Source organism: Coffea arabica, chromosome 8c, assembly GCF_036785885.1.
Source record: "Coffea arabica cultivar ET-39 chromosome 8c, Coffea Arabica ET-39 HiFi, whole genome shotgun sequence".
Classification (NCBI taxonomy): domain Eukaryota; kingdom Viridiplantae; phylum Streptophyta; class Magnoliopsida; order Gentianales; family Rubiaceae; genus Coffea; species Coffea arabica.
In genome coordinates this window covers 40,073,858-40,095,884 of record NC_092325.1, presented here as the reverse complement: position 1 = coordinate 40,095,884, position 22,027 = coordinate 40,073,858, and the positions used below count along the sequence as shown (strand labels likewise).

Genomic DNA, 22,027 nt, shown 5'->3' with positions numbered 1-22,027 from the left:
ATTGCGAAACGTCCAAACAAAAGGGGTTGAAGAACGTTGCTTTTTACATGCCTGAAGTTTCCTTCTTTTTTTCTCCTAAATAGTCCTCAATTCTGCATCCAAATTCTACTGCGTCTCAACAGTGGACTGGCTCTGTTTAATTATCATTGCATTATATGGAACGTTGAGAAAAAGTAGCATGCAGTTAGTATAATATTCATTCTGAATCAATAAGCTGCCATAATTTGGCCTGACAAATTTTATGCACAATTGAGAAGACAACTCATGGCAAGAATATTTAGATCCAGCTTGGACTGAGGATTCAATCATTTAGCACACTTCTTGCTTTTTCATCTTTCTTTCTTATAAAAGTTTAAAATATATAGCAGATGAGAAGAAATATATGTGTGCTTGTGAATTTTCAACTTTTTATTTGGCTTTTCTTTCGAGGTGATGATATGGTTGAGGACGTACGTACGATGCATGTGTTTTGTTGGCAATCAAAAACATTGCTCCTTCAATCTCTTTGATTATTGATCTTACAAGTCTTTTTAGATAATTGTATCCATTATGTGTGGTAGTTAATCGTGTATACCACATTATTTTGCCAAATATCTTTCACAAGCCCACTGGAGATTTGGTGGTAGAAATGCATAATGCTTTTCCACATCAAGGTTCAATTCCCAAATTTTTTCTCTAGGGTAAGCAGGATTGCAAATTTCTAGATTCAGCACAATATATACATACAAGGTTTTACCATAACACTACTTAACTAACTACAGCATTCTTTTGACTTAATTGCCAGTGTTTCAAGTATCCAGTTTGTTTGAATGCAAGATTATTGTAAAATCTCAATTGAAACAAATTTGCATTTTCTGAAATTCTGATTGATACATATTCTTTCTAGGATCTAGGTTAATACTGCATCTCTTATTTTTAGCTTTTCATCATTCTTGAAAACAAGGACAAGAGAGGAGAAGCAATGGCTATCCCACAAGACTCAAAAAGAAAAAAAGAACGTTCAAACTTTTCAACCGTTGCAGAAATCCTTGTCACCTTTCAAAGCCAGTCAAAAGAACATTTTGGTAAATATCCGACAAAATCAGAGGCTTTGCCAACATCTGTCCCTGCCTTCTTCCTTCCTTTCAGCCATTCGTGTTCAAACATCAGTCAAGGTGCAGCCTCGTAATTACTTCAAACCCCACGCCCCAATACATATCCTCTATTTTGTTCACCCTCTATTTATACACTCGGATTCTTACCCTCAAATCTATAGCCACTTGTACACTTCACTTCATCATTTGTTGTTACCAAACAAATAAATTCATGGCTCGATCTTCTCTTTCACTCTAAGCTATATCGATCATACCAATTACAACGTCGATCCATCCTTAGCAATTATATCCTCGAAAGGCCCGAATCATTGCATTTTTGGTACGTCAATTCAACTATGCATATGCTTTGAGCCATTGATTTTCTTCTTCAATGAGATGCTTTTGTCCATGTCAAAACATCAAATTTAATTGAAACTGGCAACATGAGAGATAGTAATTATGTATTCTAGGACTAATTGTATATATCCCTTTACTTTTTTGTACTTGTATAAATAATGTCTAAAGTTGTTTCTCGTCATGACTTTTACAAGCATCAGATCCAAGGTTTCATTCTTACTTTGATTTTCTTAGTTGATGACAGAAAAATGTTCGATCATGCAATTTAGCTGAAAGTTGCTGAGGCTATAGGGGTTGTGGCAAAACATGGCCAAGAAAGTTCTGAGAGCCCAAGAAGCATTTTTTGCCTTCATTTTCATGTTTATATTCTTGAACTCATGGAGGACATGCCAAAGTTCGGAGCTTCAGCTGCTTCAGACTATCAAAGCATCGTTCAAGGATCCGCTAAGGTCTCTCTCCAATTGGAATTCTTCTCTATCTTTTTGTCAATGGCACGGTGTTTCTTGCGATAGCTTGTCTCGCGTCAACAAAATAGAGCTCTCAGCGAAGAATTTGACTGGAAGGGTTCCAGAGACCATATTCCAGTTGCAACATGTTGAAACCATCAATCTTTCGAATAATCAGTTGTCTGGTTCAATTCCAGACAATTTGTCTTCTTGTTTGTCGCTTAAACATCTCAATTTAAGCAACAATAATATTACAGGTCCACTTCCCAAAGGCTCAATTCCGTTTCTCGAGACCTATGATCTATCAAACAATATGCTTTCAGGGGCAATCCCAGAAAATATTGGACTTCTGTCAGGCCTAAGAGTACTTGATTTTGGTGGGAATGTTTTGGAAGGAAGAATTCCAAAGTCCATCACAAATTTGACAAGCCTTCAAGTCTTGACCTTGGCCTCTAACCAATTGGTTGGGGAAATTCCACCAGAATTAGGCCTCATGAAGAATTTGACATGGATGTATTTGGGGTACAACAATTTCTCTGGTGGAATTCCAACAGAAATTGGTGAATTAACCTCTTTACATCATCTTGATCTTGTCAACAACAATCTCACAGGTGAAATTCCATCATCTTTGGGTAACCTCATCAATCTTCAACACCTCTTTCTCTACCTCAATAAACTCACTGGACCAATTCCGAAATCCATTTTCGGGCTAAAGAGTTTAATATCACTTGATCTAAGTGATAACTTTTTGTCAGGAGAAATCCCTGAAGATATATTTAAATTGCAGAACTTGGAAGTCCTACAATTGTTTTCGAACAATTTTTCGGGTTCAATTCCAAGGGCTTTATCATCTTTGCCTCATCTCAAAGTTCTTCAATTATGGTCCAACAAATTATCAGGTACTCTTCCAGAAGACCTTGGGAGGTATAACAATCTCACCATCTTGGACCTATCCACCAACAATCTCACTGGAAAAATTCCTGAAATGCTCTGCGAATCGGGCAGCCTGTTCAAGCTTATTCTCTTCTCAAATTTCATTGAAGGCGAAATCCCACAAAGCTTGTGTCGTTGCAAAAGCTTGCAACGAGTTCGCCTTCAGAACAACAAACTCTCCGGTGAATTACCACCTGAATTCACGAGACTTCCGCTTGTTTACTTCCTTGATATTTCAGGTAACAATCTCGGTGGCACAATCAAGGAGCCGAAATGGAATATGCCAGCAATCCAAATGCTGAACATGGCAAGAAACCAGTTTTCAGGCGAGATACCTGAGTCCTTTGGCAGCAATAAGCTCGAAAACTTGGACTTGTCTGATAATGATTTCTCCGGTAGCGTCCCTCAGAGCATTGGAACCTTTTCAGAGCTTGCAGAGCTCAAACTCGGCCAGAACAAACTCTCAGGTAAAATCCCTGATGAATTGTCTTCGTGTAAGAAGCTTGTTGCTCTTGATCTCAGCCATAACCAGCTAAGTGGAGAAATTCCCATTAGTCTTTCTGAAATGCCAGTTCTTGGCCTGCTTGATTTGTCGGTAAATCAGTTATCGGGCGAAATCCCCGGAAAACTGGGGACAGTTGGATCACTTGTCCAAATAAATATCTCTCATAACCATTTGCATGGGAGTTTGCCATCAACTGGCGCATTCCTTGCCATCAACTCTAGTTCAGTTGAAGGCAACGATCTATGCGGTGGCGATGAAACGACCGGTTTACCACCATGCAAACGGAGGAAGAATCCAGCCTGGTGGCTTTTTCCGACCTGCCTTCTCGCAGTATTGGTGGCCTTTGCTCTTGCTGCTTTTATTGTCACTATAGGAAAACGTAGAAAGAAGATGGAGTCAAAGAGAACGGACAGTGAAGATGGGACTTGGGAAGTTCAATTTTTTAGTTCCAAGGCCTTGAAGTCAATGACTACCAAGGATATTTTCTCATCTATGAAAGATGAAAATCTGATCGCCAGGGGAAGAAAAGGGACTATATACAAAGGAAACTGCAGCATTGGTGGCAGTCGATTCGTCACAACAGTATTTGGCGACGTGAACTCTGTTAGTCCAGCAAGTTACTGGACGGAAGCGGAAGAATTTGGTAGACTTCATCATCCCAATATTGTTAAACTCATTGCTGCATGCAGGTCTGGGAAGGGAGGGATTTTGATTCATGAATACATTGAAGGGAAAATCTTGAGTGAAGCTCTTGGAGGGCTGAGCTGGGATCGACGACAAAAAGTTGCTGTTGGGATTGCAAGAGCTCTTAAATATTTGCACTGTTATTGTTCACCAGGCATACAAGTCGGTGACCTTTCACCGGACAAAGTTATAGTTGATCTCAAAGATGAAGCTCGCCTGAGATTGAGTCTTCCGGGAATGACTTGGGCAGAAAACAAAAGTTCCATCTTTTCAGCCTACGTTGCTCCAGGTACCTTACCATCATTCTCCAATAATTAGGGTATCCTTCATTATCACTTTTCAACTTCTACATTTACTTGTCAACTTGCATTTTCATAAGTCAAAGACTTAAGATTACTTCATTCAATCCTTAGGTTTTGGAAAGTGTACAAAAGATGTGCATATTTTCATTGCTACTTAGGCTCATAGCCTCATACTTGTTTTGAAACAGTCGAGATATTTCGAATTAGTGTTTCCTGATGGACCCATAGCTCACCAAAAAATCCAAAATTACCTTTTATTATCCAGCCATGGACATGTAAGATTCCTGGTTCTTTTTTTTTTTTTTTAAATGAATATTAGGTGGTTCAATTATGAGATTTTAGTCTCCGGTTGAAAAGATACAATGGTTATCTACGTAGACCACACTTTCACGTTCCAATCAAACAAAAGTTTGATAATCATACCATGTAGGAAAATTTCCATCTTCCTTTCTCGTCCATGCACGTATTACTAACTGTATGCTTGATTGCAGAAACTTCAGAATCCAAACTAATCACTGAGAAGAGTGACATTTACGGATTTGGGCTCATAATGATTGAGCTCTTGACCGGAAAAAGTCCCACCGACGCTGAGTTTGCTGTGCATGAAAGCATTGTCGAATGGGCTCGTTATTGCTACTCAGATTGTCATCTTGAAATATGGGTCGATCCAATCATCAAGGCAAATGCATTGAATAATCAGAATCAGATAGTTGAGATTATGAATTTAGCTCTACAATGCACTGCTAGAGATCCGGCAGCAAGACCTTGTGCAAGTGACGTAGCTAAAGCTCTAGAACTGGTCGTCAGATTGAGCCCTTGTACTCTAGGCTTCAAGTGGTTTTCTTAATAATCTAGTTTTGGATGTCTAACTCCATGGTGATTTTCTTTTATCAGTATTTTTTTTGTTGGATCTTTTTAATTGATTTTGGTTTTTTTTTTTTTTTATTATGGAGTCTAATTGAGTGTGTTACTCAATGTTTTGTTTGATGTTAAGATGACAAACTACTCGGTGCAAAATGTAGATAATATTGAAAGCCAGTATAGAGGTTACAGCTATATATTCTAAATATCTTCAAGTAATTTCTTTGTATCAATCTTCCATGCAAGCTCTTAGTGACTACCCCAATTTGATGTTCTTTCAAATACCCTGCTTTTTCCCTTTAATATATTAGTTCTGGTAAAATCAATTATTTCAATCACAGTATGAATTAAAACATTAAGTTAAACGGAGGGTGAATGTGAATCCTTGTAATAGTCCAAGGGGCAATACGATTTTTTTTTTTTTTGGTAGTTTCATATTTCTTTGCATAGCCAAGATAACTGATTAATTAAGGTTGAATTGGGAAGAGAGCAATGAGCAACCTTTTTCCATCTTGGGTCTTAAAAGAAACTACATTTAGTTCAAACTCAATAGATATTTCCATTGGATCCATTGCTGATGATTCAAATCCTTCCATGGTTTCTCAATGGAACCATTTTAGGCCTTACATAACACTCACTAACTGTTTCTTCCATTTATCTCATCGTGTATAGATGAGACTGAGTCTCTAATTACATCTCTAATAATGAATTAGGAAATCCTTTTATGCATGGGCTCCAATATTTGTCCTAGAGCATCATATCTTCATCATGCGATAAGATCACTGACAAGCCATGATGCCGTATACCTATATGAACCATTGAACTGAATCTTTAACTGTGAGAATATGATAGGAAATGGTCCAGCAGATAGAAAAAATTTAACATTACCAACATTCCGCATTGTTCATTTCCTTTGTTTTATGATGAAAAACGCTTTCCAAGACAAATGTCCCCCGTCCATAAACTATCAAAGCAGGGCTAGAATGATCCAGTGACAGCTTTTGCTTTTCTATGCAGTAATGTTTAAGTAACAGCAAACCAAAGCAGCTTGAGTGGTCCTCATCACCAATGAGTAATTAGGTCAACAGCTAGGACAAAAATTCTCATTGTTGATGGGACCATTAATTTGCACTGATGGTTCGATGAAATCTTCTGTGACTCTGTCCGGTGGTCTCAAAGGTTCGCACAAAAGCTGCATGTAAAGCTTAGCTGCATGGTTAAAAATATACCTTTACAAGTTAAAATCAAATTTTCTACCACAAACGAAAAAGTAAATAACATTTTAGGTTTCTACTTTAACTGCAAGTACAGTCAAAGGGTATCTTCAAGCATTCAAATGTGTTCTAATGTGAATGGTCCAGAAACGAGAAATTAGCCTACTTTACGAAAAAAAAGTAAAGAGATGGGGTGAAAATGTAACATCAACCAAATTACTATATTGAATTGTTTAATGTAGATTAACTATGGTTCACATATTGCAAAGATGGTATATAGTAGAAAAGGCTGGAGAGAGAGGTCTACTTCAAGAAATTATTGTTAGGCATGCAAATTGTCCAATAACTGATGCTTTCATTTTCCCCATCTTAAATCATCTGACATACAGCCATAAGCAACATGATCCAACAGCGCAGCTGCAATTGGATAAACAATTCCTCTCTAGTTGTTATGATGGTGTGACTCTTTATTAACTCCCAATTATGTTCCTTAAACTTGAATACATGCTTTAGAACGATTGCATGTGTACAATGTTATAATGACTCAAAACGTCTTAGTTGTACTTGCAACAAACTGTTGAATGTTGCTTCTTGGTTGTGATTCCATGAATGGGCCATAGTGACATTAGCGTCAGATTAACTTCTCATAGAAAATTAGATGGTGTGGAAAAAGTTGTGCAGATTTACGTCTACTAGGCCTTGCAGGATGGTTCTAATGTGGGTTGAGGTGAGGAGAAGTTCCATACGCGCAACAAACCTTAAACAACCATAGCTTTTCACTCAGGGAGGAATTTTTGAGACTTGTAATATACTGTTAGAACTTTATAGCGCCACGATCAATTGAAGTTTATTGCGCCCAGTTTTATTGCCAAACTAACACCATGTTTCCACCACTTCTGCTTTTGTATCCGTAAAGAATTTTCTGTGGCAGTTCTTGTTTTGATCTGTGTCTCACTTTATTATATGATTATTTTCTTCACAAACATCCTATTTTAATGATGTTGCATCCCATTCTCCCAGTTTCCTCGTTGCATGCATTTTCTTACTAATGACGTTAGGGTTTGTTTTCGGCATTAATTAATGAAATTTCATTCTTCAGTGTGTTCAAGTTCTCTTAGTTTCTTTGAGACTCTGCCCAAAAAAAAAAAAAAATTTTGTTTGTCCTTTATCTTTTGGTTGCTTGTGAGTCATTAATTAGATCGAAGTCATCAAAAGACAGTAGGTGAAATTGCTTGCCTGAAATTACACAGAAAATCCGAGTAATAGACAAACATTTCTTATTCCAACTTTCATGTCTAGCAACTTTTGGAGGGCATGATGATGGTCAGCTACCGTTCGAGCATAGGTTTCGAACTAAATCTATTTTTTTTTTGACTCAGCTTGATGGACAAAATGAACAGAGATTGGATTGTTTTCTTCTTTTCTTTCGAATAAACATGATTCTAGCTGTTTGACATTTTTACGTTGTATTATTATTGTCTCGTAGCATTGCTGCTTATGACTCGTGAGTATCAAAACTAAATATTGATGGTGGGAAACATGTGGAGTCAAAATAAGTCTGTTTTGACTCTAATCCTAAGTATGAAATTGGGCATTTGATCAAGCACTAATTAAGTCAAGCGCACTCCACGTTTGGTCAAAAGAAGCAGAATTTGGAATAGGGACTCTCTTTCCAACCAGGCCTGCCCCCCATCAACTTTGAAGTGACAACTTTTATTCTTTGTTCTAATGATGATGCTTCACAAATTTTCTCCTTTTCTTTTTCTATCATCCCATTGTTTTCTTTTTTCTGCCATGAATCTATATTCCCCTGTGAACTCTTTTCCTTTTTGCTTCAATGAGAACTGAGATCAGTCATGGATTGATTGAGGGTTTACATTGTTAGAAGATTCCTACCCTAAACATAAAAAATGGTGCACAATTAAGTACCAGCTGACATCAATTGCAGTAAGAAGCAAGAAGCAAACAGCTAAGATTGGCTGGCAGGGATTTGATGATATCTTTACTTTCTTTTGTTATTTTTTTTTTCCCATCATAAAAGCTTCAAGATTTTAATCATGGTTTTTCTTGGAGACCATGCAAAAGGGGCTCTTTGCCTTCCCTTCTTTCCGTTGGTAAAGCTCCTTTCTTTTTTCTTTCCCCTTTCAATAGTTTGAACAACACAACAAGTTCTTCGGATCAAGGAGAGTACACTAAAGAAAAGTGAATGTCATGAGTGCATCTGTCAAATCTTCCTTCTAATTTTTCACCTTCTTTTTATGTTCACTTTGCAGATCATGCAACTAACAATTTTCATCACTGTTTCTGTAGTTTAGGACAGCCAGTTCGGTTTTTGAGATCCATAGCAATCATTATTCTTGATAACACGTGCAATAGATAGGAATGTGCAACACCAACCCACTTAATTAACTGGTGCACCTAAGTAGGCTTTTGTTTGATACATTAGCGAGAATTAAGGAAAGTCGTCTGTGAGAATGGAATTTTGACATTTGCTGCAAACTGCAAAAGGTTGGCATCCATTCAGAATTCAACCATTGAAGACATAATTAGCAATTATGCCTTAATAGCTGTACTTTTGTTTGTTTTTTTTTTTCAAAAAGAATCGATGGTGATTTCTTATACGACTGCATACGAGTTGAGCTGCTTGCGAATCAATCACAAGTAGTTCGCATCAAAGTTCAAAAATTCGAGTTAAAAAATATTCAACTCGTTATATTTATATATATAGTGAAATTATATATATATTCTTAATATTTTATTATTTATTAAAAAGTATTATTTATTCATTTTTTAAAATATAAATAATTATTTTTTTATTTTTTAAGCTCGAACTCAAGTTTTACATTGAGAGTTTGTTGAACTCGAGTTTGATAAAATCAAGTCAAAACTCAACTCAATTAAGTTAAAACTCGGTTGGATTCAATACGTTTGCAATCGTATAGTTTCTTACTTACCCCTTGATTACTCGAACTTGTGACCTATCTGTTACAGGTGAAACGTCTTGTCAACTAGATTGCTATCGATCACAGGTGAAACATCTTGTCAACTAGGTTGCTTGTTGTCAGCTAATCGCTATACTTAAACAACGAAAAAACAGAAAAAGAACTAACAATAATGGATCAGGAGCCAACTCCTTAGTGGTGGGAATAGACTCATTTTGCGAATTTGCTTTGTAGATGGGCGTACTACTTCATGTGTAATTAGTGAATCGTATCCATTTTTCTTTCCTTTCTTATGCAAGTTTTATGTTCCAAACGAATACATTGATGCAAGTTATTGAAGGAGTAAAATTTGCAGAAAAGAACGAAAATCGCCTGTTCATGATTCCGTTGCTAGAAGCGCTAAAATGGAGTACGAGGAAACCACGCCTTCAAGGCCCACTGGAAAACTTTTTGTGTACGTTTCATGTCATGCAATACGTGACCAAATATATGCATGAGAGGTAACGCTTAAGCCGGAAAATGAATGGTATGTCAGGTTAGAACCTCTTTTTGGTATATATAAAGAGCAAATATATTATTGTAATTATGTAGGTCAAAATTACACTATATATTGAGACCATATATATGTGTATATATATATATACACACACACACACACACACATCAAATAGGAAAAGTGCAAGATTAAGAGACAATAAATCCTTTTTTAATACACTTAAAATGTGCCTTAAATAAGCATATATAAACTTTTAGAATTTAGGACATAATTAATGAAGGGTGTCAACCTTTCAAATGGAGACCAAATCCAACTGCAAACCAATTCTATACAAAAAATATATATATTTTTTTTTATGGTCCAAGAACTCCAAACTGACATCTAAATTCGATCCAAAACCAACCATTCCTACACAATTGTTGCCACCTCAACATAAGAACAAGAGAAAGAAGAAAGAAAGAAATGACATAAGACTGTTGTGATGGTATAAGTCTAATCGATGCCACAAGGAACTTATAATTTGCGGCCGGGATTTGATCCAACAAAATTATGTGTGGATACATTAATTTCAACTGATAAAAGTAGATTCATGTAATTATCAGCAGAAGGTTGGCCAAGAGGGATGGATTACTCTATGATTGAAATCTAAGTGCACCAAATGAAAGAACAATTTGAATGGAAAGTGACATGCATTTTGATTCAGAACCAATGAGATCGAAGAAAGATCCAAGTAGTGCTTGGGATATTTCAATTGCAAGTCATTTTTGAGGACACAATAATTCACTATGATGACTTGTATGTATACAGACCAAAGTGCATCCTACCATGCACCCAATGAAGTTGGGTACAAAAGATTATTTCACATGCTCAAGATGATTCTTCATTTATTTTCTTCTTTTTCAATGCACAAATTCTCTAATTAATACTACTACTAATTGTGGTTAAAGGGTAATTAATTACTTATTGCAAAAGGATGCCAACACCAGGAAAAAGTGATTTGAGCTAATGAAGTGAAGCAATCAAAACTGGACAGATACACTGAACAAAGCTTAGTGCTGTACTCCTTATCTTGAAGAAGATCGATCCATCTGATAACGAACACTTGCCTGCCTATTTTACCCATTCGGGTACGTTTGAAAATCAACTTTCATGTTTGAAAAGATGGCAATAGGAACTCCACATCCTCGAAAGAAATGGGGGTTTCGCACAACAGGACGAAGTTAATCATAAGATTCCCAATCCTGAAGGGGGTTGTTGGTGAAAACCCTGTTATCAGGCTGAGGTAAAAACTTTAGTGTTTGTAATCTACCAAAATTTTTCTTAGTCCTGACAGGCTTTACTTTTTCTTCTTCGTTCAGGTTTCAAGCATAATACAGACAAATGCATGGAAACAAATGATTCCTGCAGCAAGAAAATCTAAAAGTAGATTGACAAAGATTCTGAGGAATATGATATTTGGTCCAACTCAGGTAAATACAAACACCATTTGTCCAGCGATGGTGGCTCGTCCTACTTGGCTCACTGGCTAAAATAAAAGTGCCCTTTTAAGGCACTGTAACGTACTGGCATCATATCAAATCTAAATTTCATTGATTTGTCTATGCTCTAACTTGAGTCCAAGCTCATCATTACATTCTACAATTTCTATGCTTGAGAATGAAATCCTTAAACTCCCCTCATTGGCCTTTTACTGTGGGGCTGTAATCTTAAAACTTCATTTGAGCTTTTATTGTCTCAAGGCATGAAATCGTCTCTCTAAACATCTAGCTCAGATTGATTTTTTTTTTCCCACTTTATTTTTATCAACACCTTCGATGTTTAGCAGACAAATTAGCTCCATCAGAGCTAAAAATTGCAATCCTTACTGGCTGATGTCTTGGTGGAATCGTTTCTCGCCCTCCTTTGGTTCCCCAACTTTCGGCAAAAAGTTATGGTATTTGATTACATTTAACATTCACAGTTCTAGGATATATGTTTCATTTTTCATGTAAATGTTCATTTCCTCAGATTGTTGTTAGGTCCAGGAGCACTCACACGCATGACTAAGATCCTAGCCATTTTCAACCCTCATCCCCATTTCCCCTAAAGAACCAAGTAATCTGCGGATGATCAACAGCAGCCCCAAAATACAAGGAACAAGCTTGCATATAAACATGTCCTGGCAGCTCTTAAGTTTTTCAAAGGTAGGCACGGAGCTCACCAGCAGATATTGAGACCGGTAACACAAGGAACGACCAATAACACAAAGTTCATATCGAGACCGATAATTTTTCTGCCAGAACGGTCATCATATCTTGTTACCAGATTAAAAATATGACATGCAGCAATTTTTTTCGCAATAATCACAATTCTATGCAGCTTACTGTGGACTATTAAAGCACACTATTCGGAAGAAAGGACTTGGAGAAGGAAATAGATCGACAATTAAGCATGGCACAGAAGAATCCATATATAGTATAACAAGACAAAATAACTTGATGGACTAGTTAAACAGTATACAGTTAAAAGGGTAACGACATAGATGGAAGCCAGAATGTGATGTTTTTTGCCTACTGTGACTGATTTTACAAAATCAAACGAAAGACCAGTTAACAAACATGAAGCATATGCAGTGAGCGTTCTCTTCTTCATTCAACACCTTCCAAGCAACGGCTCTCTCATAAGAGACCGGCCTACCCATACTTGACAAGCAGATGCCACCTTGAAGACAGGCAAAACCCTGCAAAGAAAGTAGAAATGATGAATTCCATTAGGAAAAGCTTCAGCTACGTAAGAAATTTAGGAATATTTGATGGCTTCCCAGTACCCAAGTATCATCCACAATTCGATGCGTCTAACAATTGGACTAAAAGACAAACATCACAATTACCAGGGACTCAAGCTTAGATTATTGTTACCCTTCTCATTGCGCACCATTATTCAACATTTCAGATGAGGAGTCTTCAAAATGTCCAAACGACATCAAAATTATTAACCGGGCTAAGCCATCCTCCTAAAGTTCATTGCGGCAGGAGAAGATGATTCTTCTGTTCTGTTCTTTGTTTGGTTGTTATAAATTCTACACCAGGGGACAGTAGGGAAAATACCTAGTCTTTTTTTTTTTTTTGATCCACAAATCAAATTAACTGTACCTGTTGCATAATCTGTGGAAGCTCGGAGAAGAGTGTCTTTCTTCCATTGTCATCAAAAATCTTCTCAAGAGTAATATCTTGGAGTGCAACTAAAGTGGTTTCAAGCATATCAAGTCCAGCCTGATTAGCAAAGGTGAAAACTGGCAATGGCTGCAGCAGTCAAAAAACAAAACAAAGAATCAAAAAATCATGGATTGTACATACAAGTAAGATGAATAGCTCAAGCATAAACTTTGTCTCAACTAGCGTTTGAGCCCTGTATTACAGAAAACATGTGGTGCCACCTCATTACTCCATACTTCCACTAGACATTTTTTTTACCTCAGACACAATTAAACTCGATGCCACATGTAAAAACGAAAACATTAATGATTTCTGTATCAACTTTCATTTGCAACATAAAAACTCATAAGACATGCTAATTTCCACTAAGACGACAAAAATAAAGGCCAATGGAATGATTTCAAGCCACATTCTTGTTAATCTTCCCTTGGACTATTTTTAAAAGCCATCATTGGTCTTACCAAGGACTACATCAACTTCCTCTCCAGAGATACCTAGTGCGTCCTATACGGACATATTATAGCATGTCTTCAGGAGCAAACACATTCATCATCTGGCTGATATCATAATCATTCTTATTTTTGTACCAATAGTCAATTCTCTATTTTGGATATTAACAATTCACTTTTTCTTCTGCCATTTTTCCTCTATTGGCTTTTATTTTACTGGTGCAAGTGAGATTTCCTAGATGACCCTCTTCATGATAACATATTACGCAATTTAAGAACCTAGCTTCCTCCTCCAGCAGGTAAAAAACTTCAAGAAATGTATTAACCCATGCAACAAGTCAAAAACGCCATGGTACATTGAATTTCCAAAAACAGACTGAAGCAAAAAAAAAAACAAGAAATGCTATTATTATATTAGTTAATTATAGGAATAAAAAATGATGAATGAAAAAGCACCTTCAAAGAGCAACACATGAGAGCATCTGAGTGATGCCAAAGAGTTTTGAGGATGGATTCACTTCCTTCACTAACAGGTTTAAGTAACTCCACACCTAGAAAGAACCTGCAATTAAACAGAAAAAAACCTTAAATACAAAGCCAAACAAATAATTTTGGGCAGCCCAAGATCAAAATACTACCCATCTCTGATTACTGATATCAGTCCCAAATGATTCCACTCTTTTATTTTCCCTTTTTCCCGTAGAAGGGAAAAAGATGTATGGAAGGATTTCATAAAATTTCACTCGCACACAGAATAGAAGAGTTGAATGTTTTAACCATATGCTTTCTCAGTACAAGTATTTATAAATGTAATTCTTCCCCATCGTGTAAAAGTAGAACCAATGATCGGAAGCACCATTTATGCAATTCACCACCTGGACAGGAGTGGCCTATGTAGTGCGTTTTTTGATAGTCGCATAGATAATATAATAAACAATAATTGTTAGTTCATCTGAGAATACATTTCATTTAAAACACTCAATGTTTTGTTGACTACAGAAAATCTCCTATTGTAAAGTTGAAAGAAATCTCAATGTGATCAATGGGGCACTATTTCCTGTCCTGTGCTATCCAATCTTCTTTGACATGTTATTTCAATGATGTTAAAGATCCTAATCTAAAACAGCCCTAAAGGGATATCCTGCATGATGCTTGAAATGTTATAAATGTCAGACTAAAAGTAGTTCTTTATTTGAAGAGGGTGGGGCTTCGAATAATATATTTTGTAGAAAAATAAAGCCAGTTATAACTATAAAAAATTTTGCATAGGAGACTTTCTTTAGAGTAGACAAATGTCAACTGTTAAACATGTAAGCAATTCCGTGATGATAAAAAAGGAAATTAAGTACTAATGAAGTAGAAAAATCAATCAAAGTACCTATAGCTTTGGCAGATCCAACGAGCTAGCGTCTGTGCTTCAGGTGTCCCTGGTGGTGGCCGTAAACCTGGATGAGAACCAAGATGAGAAGGTGAAAGAGCCAAGGCCACCCTCTGAACAGATGATATTATGCTGCGAACATATTGCCGAGCCATAGCTGCTACATTTTCTTGAAGATGCATCTCAAATGCAAATTGAAATGCTATTGTCATAACTGACTTGGCACTACCAGAGTGCCTGGAACATTCACCGGCTATCCTGTTTCCTGATGGTCCAACTTCAAGTGTCGATGCAAGGTCAAGTGTTCGATTAGGACTTGAGGAATCCTGCACAATCACAAGATTATACCAGTAAACAAATGAAAGAAGTGACAAGAACTCTGACAACACAGCATATAATATAGAAATCTACCACTTTGGAATCGAGGGGAATGATGCGAAAACCAGATGGAAGAAGAGGGGCATCATCAGAGAAAGAGGCATCTATTGGGGCAAAGATGAGTTCTGCACAAGTACCAATGGCATTCTCATCCACTCCACTACAAAGCTGCAAGATAAGAAAATCAAAACACAGGTAAAGATATCATATAATTGCTAAGTTTGTAATTAACTGAGAGAAATAATAATAGAGGGCAAGAAATCTGCTATCCAGAAAGAAAAAATGATAGAAAATAAGTGAAAGAAGGATAAGTTACTAGTATTAATTTGCCTCACATGAAACAGAGAACAAAAACACCTACTTGTAAGAGGAATATATCAGCAGGCATAATCATGTCTTCTCGATAATGGCCAATATTTTCCAGCCTGATGACTTCCATGAACTGTTTCAAAGAAGCAAATCAATGATTTACACGGTAAAGCATATGATAATAGCACAAGTTAACAGCTGAAAGGATATGTATTTTAACTTGAATATTAGAAAGTACAAGCATCAACCTCTTCATGTTCGATGGTGTGAGCAAGTGGAAGGATGACCTGCCCACCAAAGTTCCCCGCTCGAGACACAGGTACACTACAAGGGCTAGCTTTAATAGCTGCTGCTGAGTATGCATCAATACCGCTGTCAGCCCACTCTGATCGGTGTTCCCGGAGGAACCTGAGAAGTATAGCAGGAGGGACATTCTGCCAGAATAACAGGAAAATTGGGTAAACATGACCACCTATTGACATATGAAGAAGGAAGATGAAAGCTGATAGGCAAAAAAATAGGACAAGGAACATAATCAAGACTATGGAATTTAATAATTTCACAAATCCATGTCAACTTTTAAATTAACATTAACAACTTCACAAATGCATGTCAACTGTTAAATTAACTTGCTCTTGCTAAAATATGGTTGTTAGTGCAGTGAATTATTGACTGTCTTAAAAACGCATAAGCACTGCAAATTATAAATCATGGCTATCTCAGAAAAGAAAAAAGACAGAGATAGAAAAAATGATGGCTTTGCTAACATCATCACCAAACAAGCGTATGATGAAAATGACAAGAAATTTAAGTTTAGGCACTCCAAAAAAAAAACAAAAAAAGTGTTTAGGCACTTGACTACAAACAAGAGTTTAATACAACTTTTTTCTTAAGAGATTTGATGTAATTACCCATAGAACTACTATGCATGTATGGAACCCGAAGATTCAGTGGGAAAGGAAATTATGTTTTAACATTCGTATCATGTTTTTGGTTTTCAAGGATTGTGACCTACAGTATTAAACACAAAGGTAATGGTTACTTGGTCTTGCCATCAAACCTCTTGGGATCATCTTAAGTTTCAACTCCTGATCTTATTATCTTATTTTACAAAACAAAAAAAGCAAAAACACTTTTTTGCTATACTGTGGTATATACAGTTGTAGTTTGAGGCAATATGTACCACAACTTAACTTTCACCCATTTATCAATTCCTTTTGTTTTTCAGAGAAAATCTAAAGATCCAAGTGGAGCCTCATAATGTTTCTTACTATGCATCTAATCTCCTTACCTGTAAAAGCATGGAGGCCTTGGCACATAGCACTGCATTGCTGACGGATGAAAATCCATTAGTATAATGAAAATTTACTCCCGTCAATTTGCTGGGAGAAGAGTTCACAAGAACAGTAACATCATCAATGCCATCACTGTCAAGCATAGACCATCCCTCATCGGTGAAACCATTTACAGCCTCATTGAAACCCCTAGAGAAAAAATAAAGTAAATTTTAGTTTCACATGAAAAATTAGAAGCCATCAGAACATAATGACAATAGCTCAGAAACCTACTTGCTCAATCTTTGGCTAAGTGCTCGTAATGCTGCAGGTCTTCTTCCCCATCCTGTGACGGTAGGCTGAGAAACTTCATGTGAAATCTGTCTTAATTGGCGTAAAGCCTGCAAGATATTAGAGGCTCAAATTAGAGAACAAAATTGTACATTCATCTCTCTTTGGATACTTTAGTACATTCATAAAATACACTCCAGAAACTGAGATTACTATCTGAAACCAATACAATGGCATGACTGGTGCAAAGGAGAGAACTGCATAGAATCTAAATATCATACCGCCATTGTTGTCTTCTGAGCAAGCAATGTTGACGACTCATATAGCGGACGGATCACTTCAGGCACACTCCATGGCTGTTGGCAAGCAATATGGTTATTATAGCATGGGTAGCCTACTCTATGATGAAACTTGTATGTTAAGTAGAATACCTCTAAGTCTATGTGGTCAACTATATGGATTATTGAGCCACCTCCCTCACAAGGTCTGATCAAGTATCCGCTCGGCAGCATTTCAGCTCTTACAAAATGCTGAACAGGTGGCATACTGGGACCATTCTGAGTGTTGTTCAGCGATCTTTCACAGACCTAAAGTTTTTCAAGAATTTAATAAATCAACCTAAATTAGCTAAGATGAGATCATTTTGCATTCCACCAGTTTACTATGAGGTACATACCACGAGACTACCATCTTCCATCACAGACGTATAGCGTAATAGCCAGAAGTCACGAGCTGGTGCCAAAGTAGTAGGGGCATAGAGCTGAACAAGGAAGTCAGAACTACATTTGTCAAACGACTTTACTTAACAGTGGATGACAACCACAGAATTCAACATATGAAAAATTTTGACCTGCATATAAAGAAGTTCAATGGTTCCACCATTTCCAGTAGACATCGCATTGAGGATATCCACAGCTCGGCAATCACGAAACCATGAGGGCCGATCTTTTAAGATTTCAGCAACCTACATACACATTAATAATTGGTACAATCTGTTATTCATGAGCAGTGGCCCATATCTACCAAACATCATCCTTGAAGACTTACCCTTGTAGGTTCCAAACCCACAAGACCACATGCACGTGATGCTATACCAGTGCAACCATGAGAAATAGCAATGATTCCAATGGAATCCGGACCAGGCTGCAAATTCAGAAAGCAACTCTTTAATACAACAAATTAAAGTGATTGAACACGTCAAGGCAAAATTAATAGACTAAAAATAAAATAAAACCCAAAAGCAATTAACATGACAGTACATGATTTGGATTCAACTTTATCTAGATACTAGTTGAAAAGCTCAAATTAAGCCGGGGCAAGTATAAGAAACATCAGAATGACTTTACACTTATTGATTCCTGTCAAATTGGATTTGACCAAACTTAAGTTTAGGTTTTAGTACAAATAATAGAGCTGCTCTGAAGAGAGGAATGACAAATTGAAATCATAACATGATGCACAAGTGACAAGAAGAAAAGGGAATTTAAAAATAGACTCCCATAACCTGCCAACTGAACTAACAGAAGGAAAACTTGATGAAGGAAATGGAGAAGCAAAAATACCACTACTTGCACAAGTGCCAAAAATTGACAAAGGCGACGCATAAGGCAAGAAGCATTCAGGATAGAACATTTTCAACTTTCAATAACTTCTTAAAAGATCAATAAAGTGCAGATTAACACCATTAAATATTATAATAAGAAGTCAGTAACCTTCATCCCAGGCATTTGGACCCACTCAACAGCAGTTCCAGTGGCCTTTGATAGAAACTCTGTTAAAGTCTCCTCTGCAATGGACAAAAGTCTAGAAGAAATACAAGCATGACACACATCAGCCATGGCACAAAGCAACACAAAGAATAAATATCTCAAAATCAAGGGGCACAAAGAACAAGAAGCATTCCCCACTAACCCTGCAGGACTAGCATCTCTTGGTGGACGCTGAGGAGTCAAGTGGGGCTGACCACTTGTAACCACTGATTCACAACTATTATCAGTGGTCGCAAGAGTTGCCTGAAAACATTGAAAATCAGAATACATGAATGACTTTCCATTAATCAAAATAAAATATTCTATAGAAGATAGTTACAAAACGTCACTCATAGAAAGATTTATAGCCCAATCACTATCGTAATTTAAAAAGTACATATTTGAGATTCACTTTATTGCCCTTTCCCCCTCATTTTACAAGAAAAAGGATTGACAACAAGCATTTAGCCATTAAGTCAGAGCTACCAACGAAAGTGCAAAAAGGATCCAAGAATAGGTGAAAAACCACAAGAAATAAGATAAGCTGATAATAGATTTACATTTTGAGACTGTTGGCGGAAAAAACTATTCTCATACACCAACTGCGAAACCTGCTTCTGCAACCTATCATTTTCCTCCATCAACAGCTTGTTCATTGCTGTCAATTTTCTGTTCACAGCTTGAAGGCGGGATGCCTCTTTACGCTGCTTCTCCCTACATCTGCAAACAAAATTGAAAATTTTCAATATTGTTAACAACAAATTCATAAATCCAGAAACACATAAATCTACCTGAACTCAGCACAAATTACATTAAGCCTTAGTAAATACCTTCTGTTCTGAAACCAAACTTTGATCTGCTTAGGCTCAATGTTTGAAAGAATCGGGCATTCTCGAATCAGCTGTTGTCGACGAAGGGAGCTAGGCTTTGGACATTCATGATACAACCTCTCCAAAGCCTCGACCTGCTCAGGCGTATAACGGACATACTTCCCATTGTCCAATTGAACTTTACTGCCACCATCTTTGCAGGCCGAAGTCACCGCCATCATCACTACCAAAATCTGAACCAAGAAAGAAAGAAGAAGAAAAACTCAATTGCAAAACAAACAGATCAACAAACCCCTCTAGGTCGGGGAAGTCCATCAGTATTAATTATCTCCCAACCACAATAAAAGAAAGAAAGCAAAATCGCCACAATCATATCGTTCAATTTAGAAAAGGAAAAAAAATCATTTCCAAAATCCTAAAAAAAAGGGGGTCTCAAATCTATCATACTAAGCAAGAAATTTTATCCCTTTTCTCTTACCACCAAGATTAGCCAAAGAAATGATCTTTCCTCTTCAAGAATTCAAGATAAGTTCAAAGTACAGTGAACAGACAAATAAAAGCAAACACTCTTTCAAGACGGTAAAGTTAGCAACTTTAACTCTGAGATCACTATATCAGTTGTGTATATGTGATTATTTGTACTCTCTCATACAAACAACCACATGGATTATGGTACCATATTAAAAAATTAAGCCATCACCAAAGCTGCTATTTTTATTATGCATAGAAATTTGGACAAGAGTTTGCATGAGTAATGAAAGTTTGTGTCTGAAGCTTTGGATCTTCCAGAATTCTTCAAAATCAAGAAATCTAAACAAAACCCACATGGAAAAATGCGACACAAACAAAAACGCCATATCTTAAACAAGAAAACTCACACATGCAGTCAGAAAACACAGAGTAGACCGTGTGTTAGTGTGAAAGCAGGAGACACGATTTTACCTAGTGCTTTACAGTTAAACTCCAGAAATAAAAGCAGCCGTTACACCTCCTCCTCCCCCCCTATGATCTTAATACTTGATAATCACGCAGCATCAAGCACAAAACCCAGATCTTCCATCATCGGATCCCTCACCTTCTTTTTTCTTTTTTTTTTTGCCTTACCTTCCTCCCAAAATCCCAAAACCCTGTCAATTAGAGACGCTCACTCAGCCCACCACCACCCACCACCCACCTAATACTAACATGCAACCAAATATACTCTCTCAGTATTCAGTACAACACAAATATGTGTCTTTTGCGCGTGTTTTGAGTGAAAGACTATAACGGGGTAGGCTTCGTATTATTAGTGGAGACCGAGAGGAATGGAGGAAAAGGAGAGGAGAGGAGAAGAAGGGTAGTGGAGGAGAGTGGAGACCATTTTCAAGGTTTATTATTGTGAGTCGTTGCTGTCTATTATGCTGTTGCTTCTGCTGCTATTCTTTTTTCTTTTTCTTTTTTTGTTTGTCTTTTTTTTTTCCTGTCTTTTGGTTTTCTTGTTGGCTTTTGCTTTCTCACTCTGCTTCTGTAGTCTGTAGTCTGTAGTCTGTACTGTTACAGTGTGTGTGTGCGTGTGCGCGTGTCTGAGCGCGTGTTGTGTTGGTTGGGGGCAGAGAAGCTTTTGGGACTTTTTAGAGTGATGAAAACTGGAAGCAAGAAAAGTGACATTGCCTGGGATTGGGTTGGGTTTGTCCCACATCGGGGTTGGGGTTGGATTTGGGTTGGGATATAAGTCCCTGGGATTGCCTCAAGAGTTGCCGGCTTTTGAGGTTAATTCTGGGATTAGGTTTATAAAACAACAAAAGTCTGATTCAGGCTGTTGAAAAAAAAAGAAAAGTGACATTGCAGCAGCAGCTGCAGGGAGATTAGTGATACCTCTGCAGAGCTGTAATGAGTAGTGTAGTATCCTACTGTCTTCACATTCTGTCTGCTTCTCACAGAAACTCACGCCTACTTTTCTTCTACTGTCCTTCGGGTTTGCTAAATTACTATCATTCAATCACAATTCTTGAAAATTTGGCATTTTGACCCTTTTCTTGAAAATTTGGCATTTTGACAATACTCCATTTTTTAGCTAAAGAAGTTTATGTTACTAATCTACATCAATATTAGTCATGCCATTGTGCACTATAAACATCTCATTCATGCAGCATATATAACGAAGTTTACGACGTGTTAATTTGATAATATTTCATGATGCGTGATCGTATTATTTAATTATTTATTTTAGGCATTTAAGGACTATCTTAAGTACTTTACATAATATTTTATGTTATATATGCATTAGGATGGTGGCAGAATTAACTTAACGTTGGCTTTTTTAAGCTTTTGGAACAACAAAATGATACTAAAGTTTATTCAGGAAAGTAACTGCATTGAAAATA

General features: G+C 37.0%; 2 protein-coding genes across 3 annotated transcripts; one reads left to right on the top strand and one right to left on the bottom strand.

Moving 5' to 3' along the window:
* The first annotated feature begins 1,243 nt into the window (after nt 1-1,243).
* On the top strand, nt 1,244-5,380 carry LOC113705464 (uncharacterized). Of its 2 annotated transcripts, none has more exons than XM_072063728.1 (3): nt 1,244-1,413; nt 1,675-4,287; nt 4,792-5,380. In XM_072063728.1, the coding sequence occupies exons 2-3, from the start codon at nt 1,737-1,739 to the stop codon at nt 5,145-5,147; spliced, it is 2,907 nt and encodes a 968-aa protein (XP_071919829.1). In that variant the 5' UTR covers nt 1,244-1,413; nt 1,675-1,736; the 3' UTR covers nt 5,148-5,380. The 2 variants fall into 2 exon arrangements, with proteins under 2 accessions (XP_071919829.1, XP_071919828.1); XM_072063727.1 differs by having other exon boundaries at nt 1,665-4,287.
* A 6,864-nt stretch (nt 5,381-12,244) lies between these two features.
* On the bottom strand, nt 12,245-21,005 carry LOC113706841 (homeobox-leucine zipper protein ATHB-15). The gene is made up of 19 exons (XM_027228867.2): nt 20,607-21,005; nt 19,665-19,897; nt 19,395-19,554; nt 18,998-19,098; nt 18,799-18,889; nt 18,134-18,229; nt 17,937-18,050; nt 17,763-17,846; nt 17,518-17,673; nt 17,368-17,442; nt 17,090-17,196; nt 16,813-17,005; nt 15,770-15,955; nt 15,574-15,654; nt 15,246-15,380; nt 14,835-15,160; nt 13,913-14,018; nt 12,945-13,094; nt 12,245-12,532 (listed from the first exon to the last, which is right to left on the bottom strand). The coding sequence occupies exons 2-19, from the start codon at nt 19,883-19,885 to the stop codon at nt 12,386-12,388; spliced, it is 2,529 nt and encodes an 842-aa protein (XP_027084668.1). The 5' UTR covers nt 19,886-19,897; nt 20,607-21,005; the 3' UTR covers nt 12,245-12,385.
* Between the last annotated feature and the right edge of the window lie 1,022 nt (nt 21,006-22,027).

What these genes read in the sequence shown, in the direction of transcription:
- LOC113705464 (XM_072063728.1), top strand. Translation starts at nt 1,737, where the DNA reads ATGGCCAAGAAAGTTCTGAGAGCCCAAGAAGCATTTTTTGCCTTCATT. An exon ending in TTCAGCCTACGTTGCTCCAG is followed by an intron (nt 4,288 to 4,791) that starts GTACCTTACCAT and finishes GCTTGATTGCAG; the next exon opens with AAACTTCAGAATCCAAACTA.
- LOC113706841 (XM_027228867.2), bottom strand. Translation starts at nt 19,885, where the DNA reads ATGATGGCGGTGACTTCGGCCTGCAAAGATGGTGGCAGTAAAGTTCAA. An exon ending in TCCGCCAACAGTCTCAAAAT is followed by an intron (nt 19,099 to 19,394) that starts GTAAATCTATTA and finishes CAATGTTTTCAG; the next exon opens with GCAACTCTTGCGACCACTGA. An exon ending in TCATGTGTTGCTCTTTGAAG is followed by an intron (nt 13,095 to 13,912) that starts GTGCTTTTTCAT and finishes TGACTGCTGCAG; the next exon opens with CCATTGCCAGTTTTCACCTT.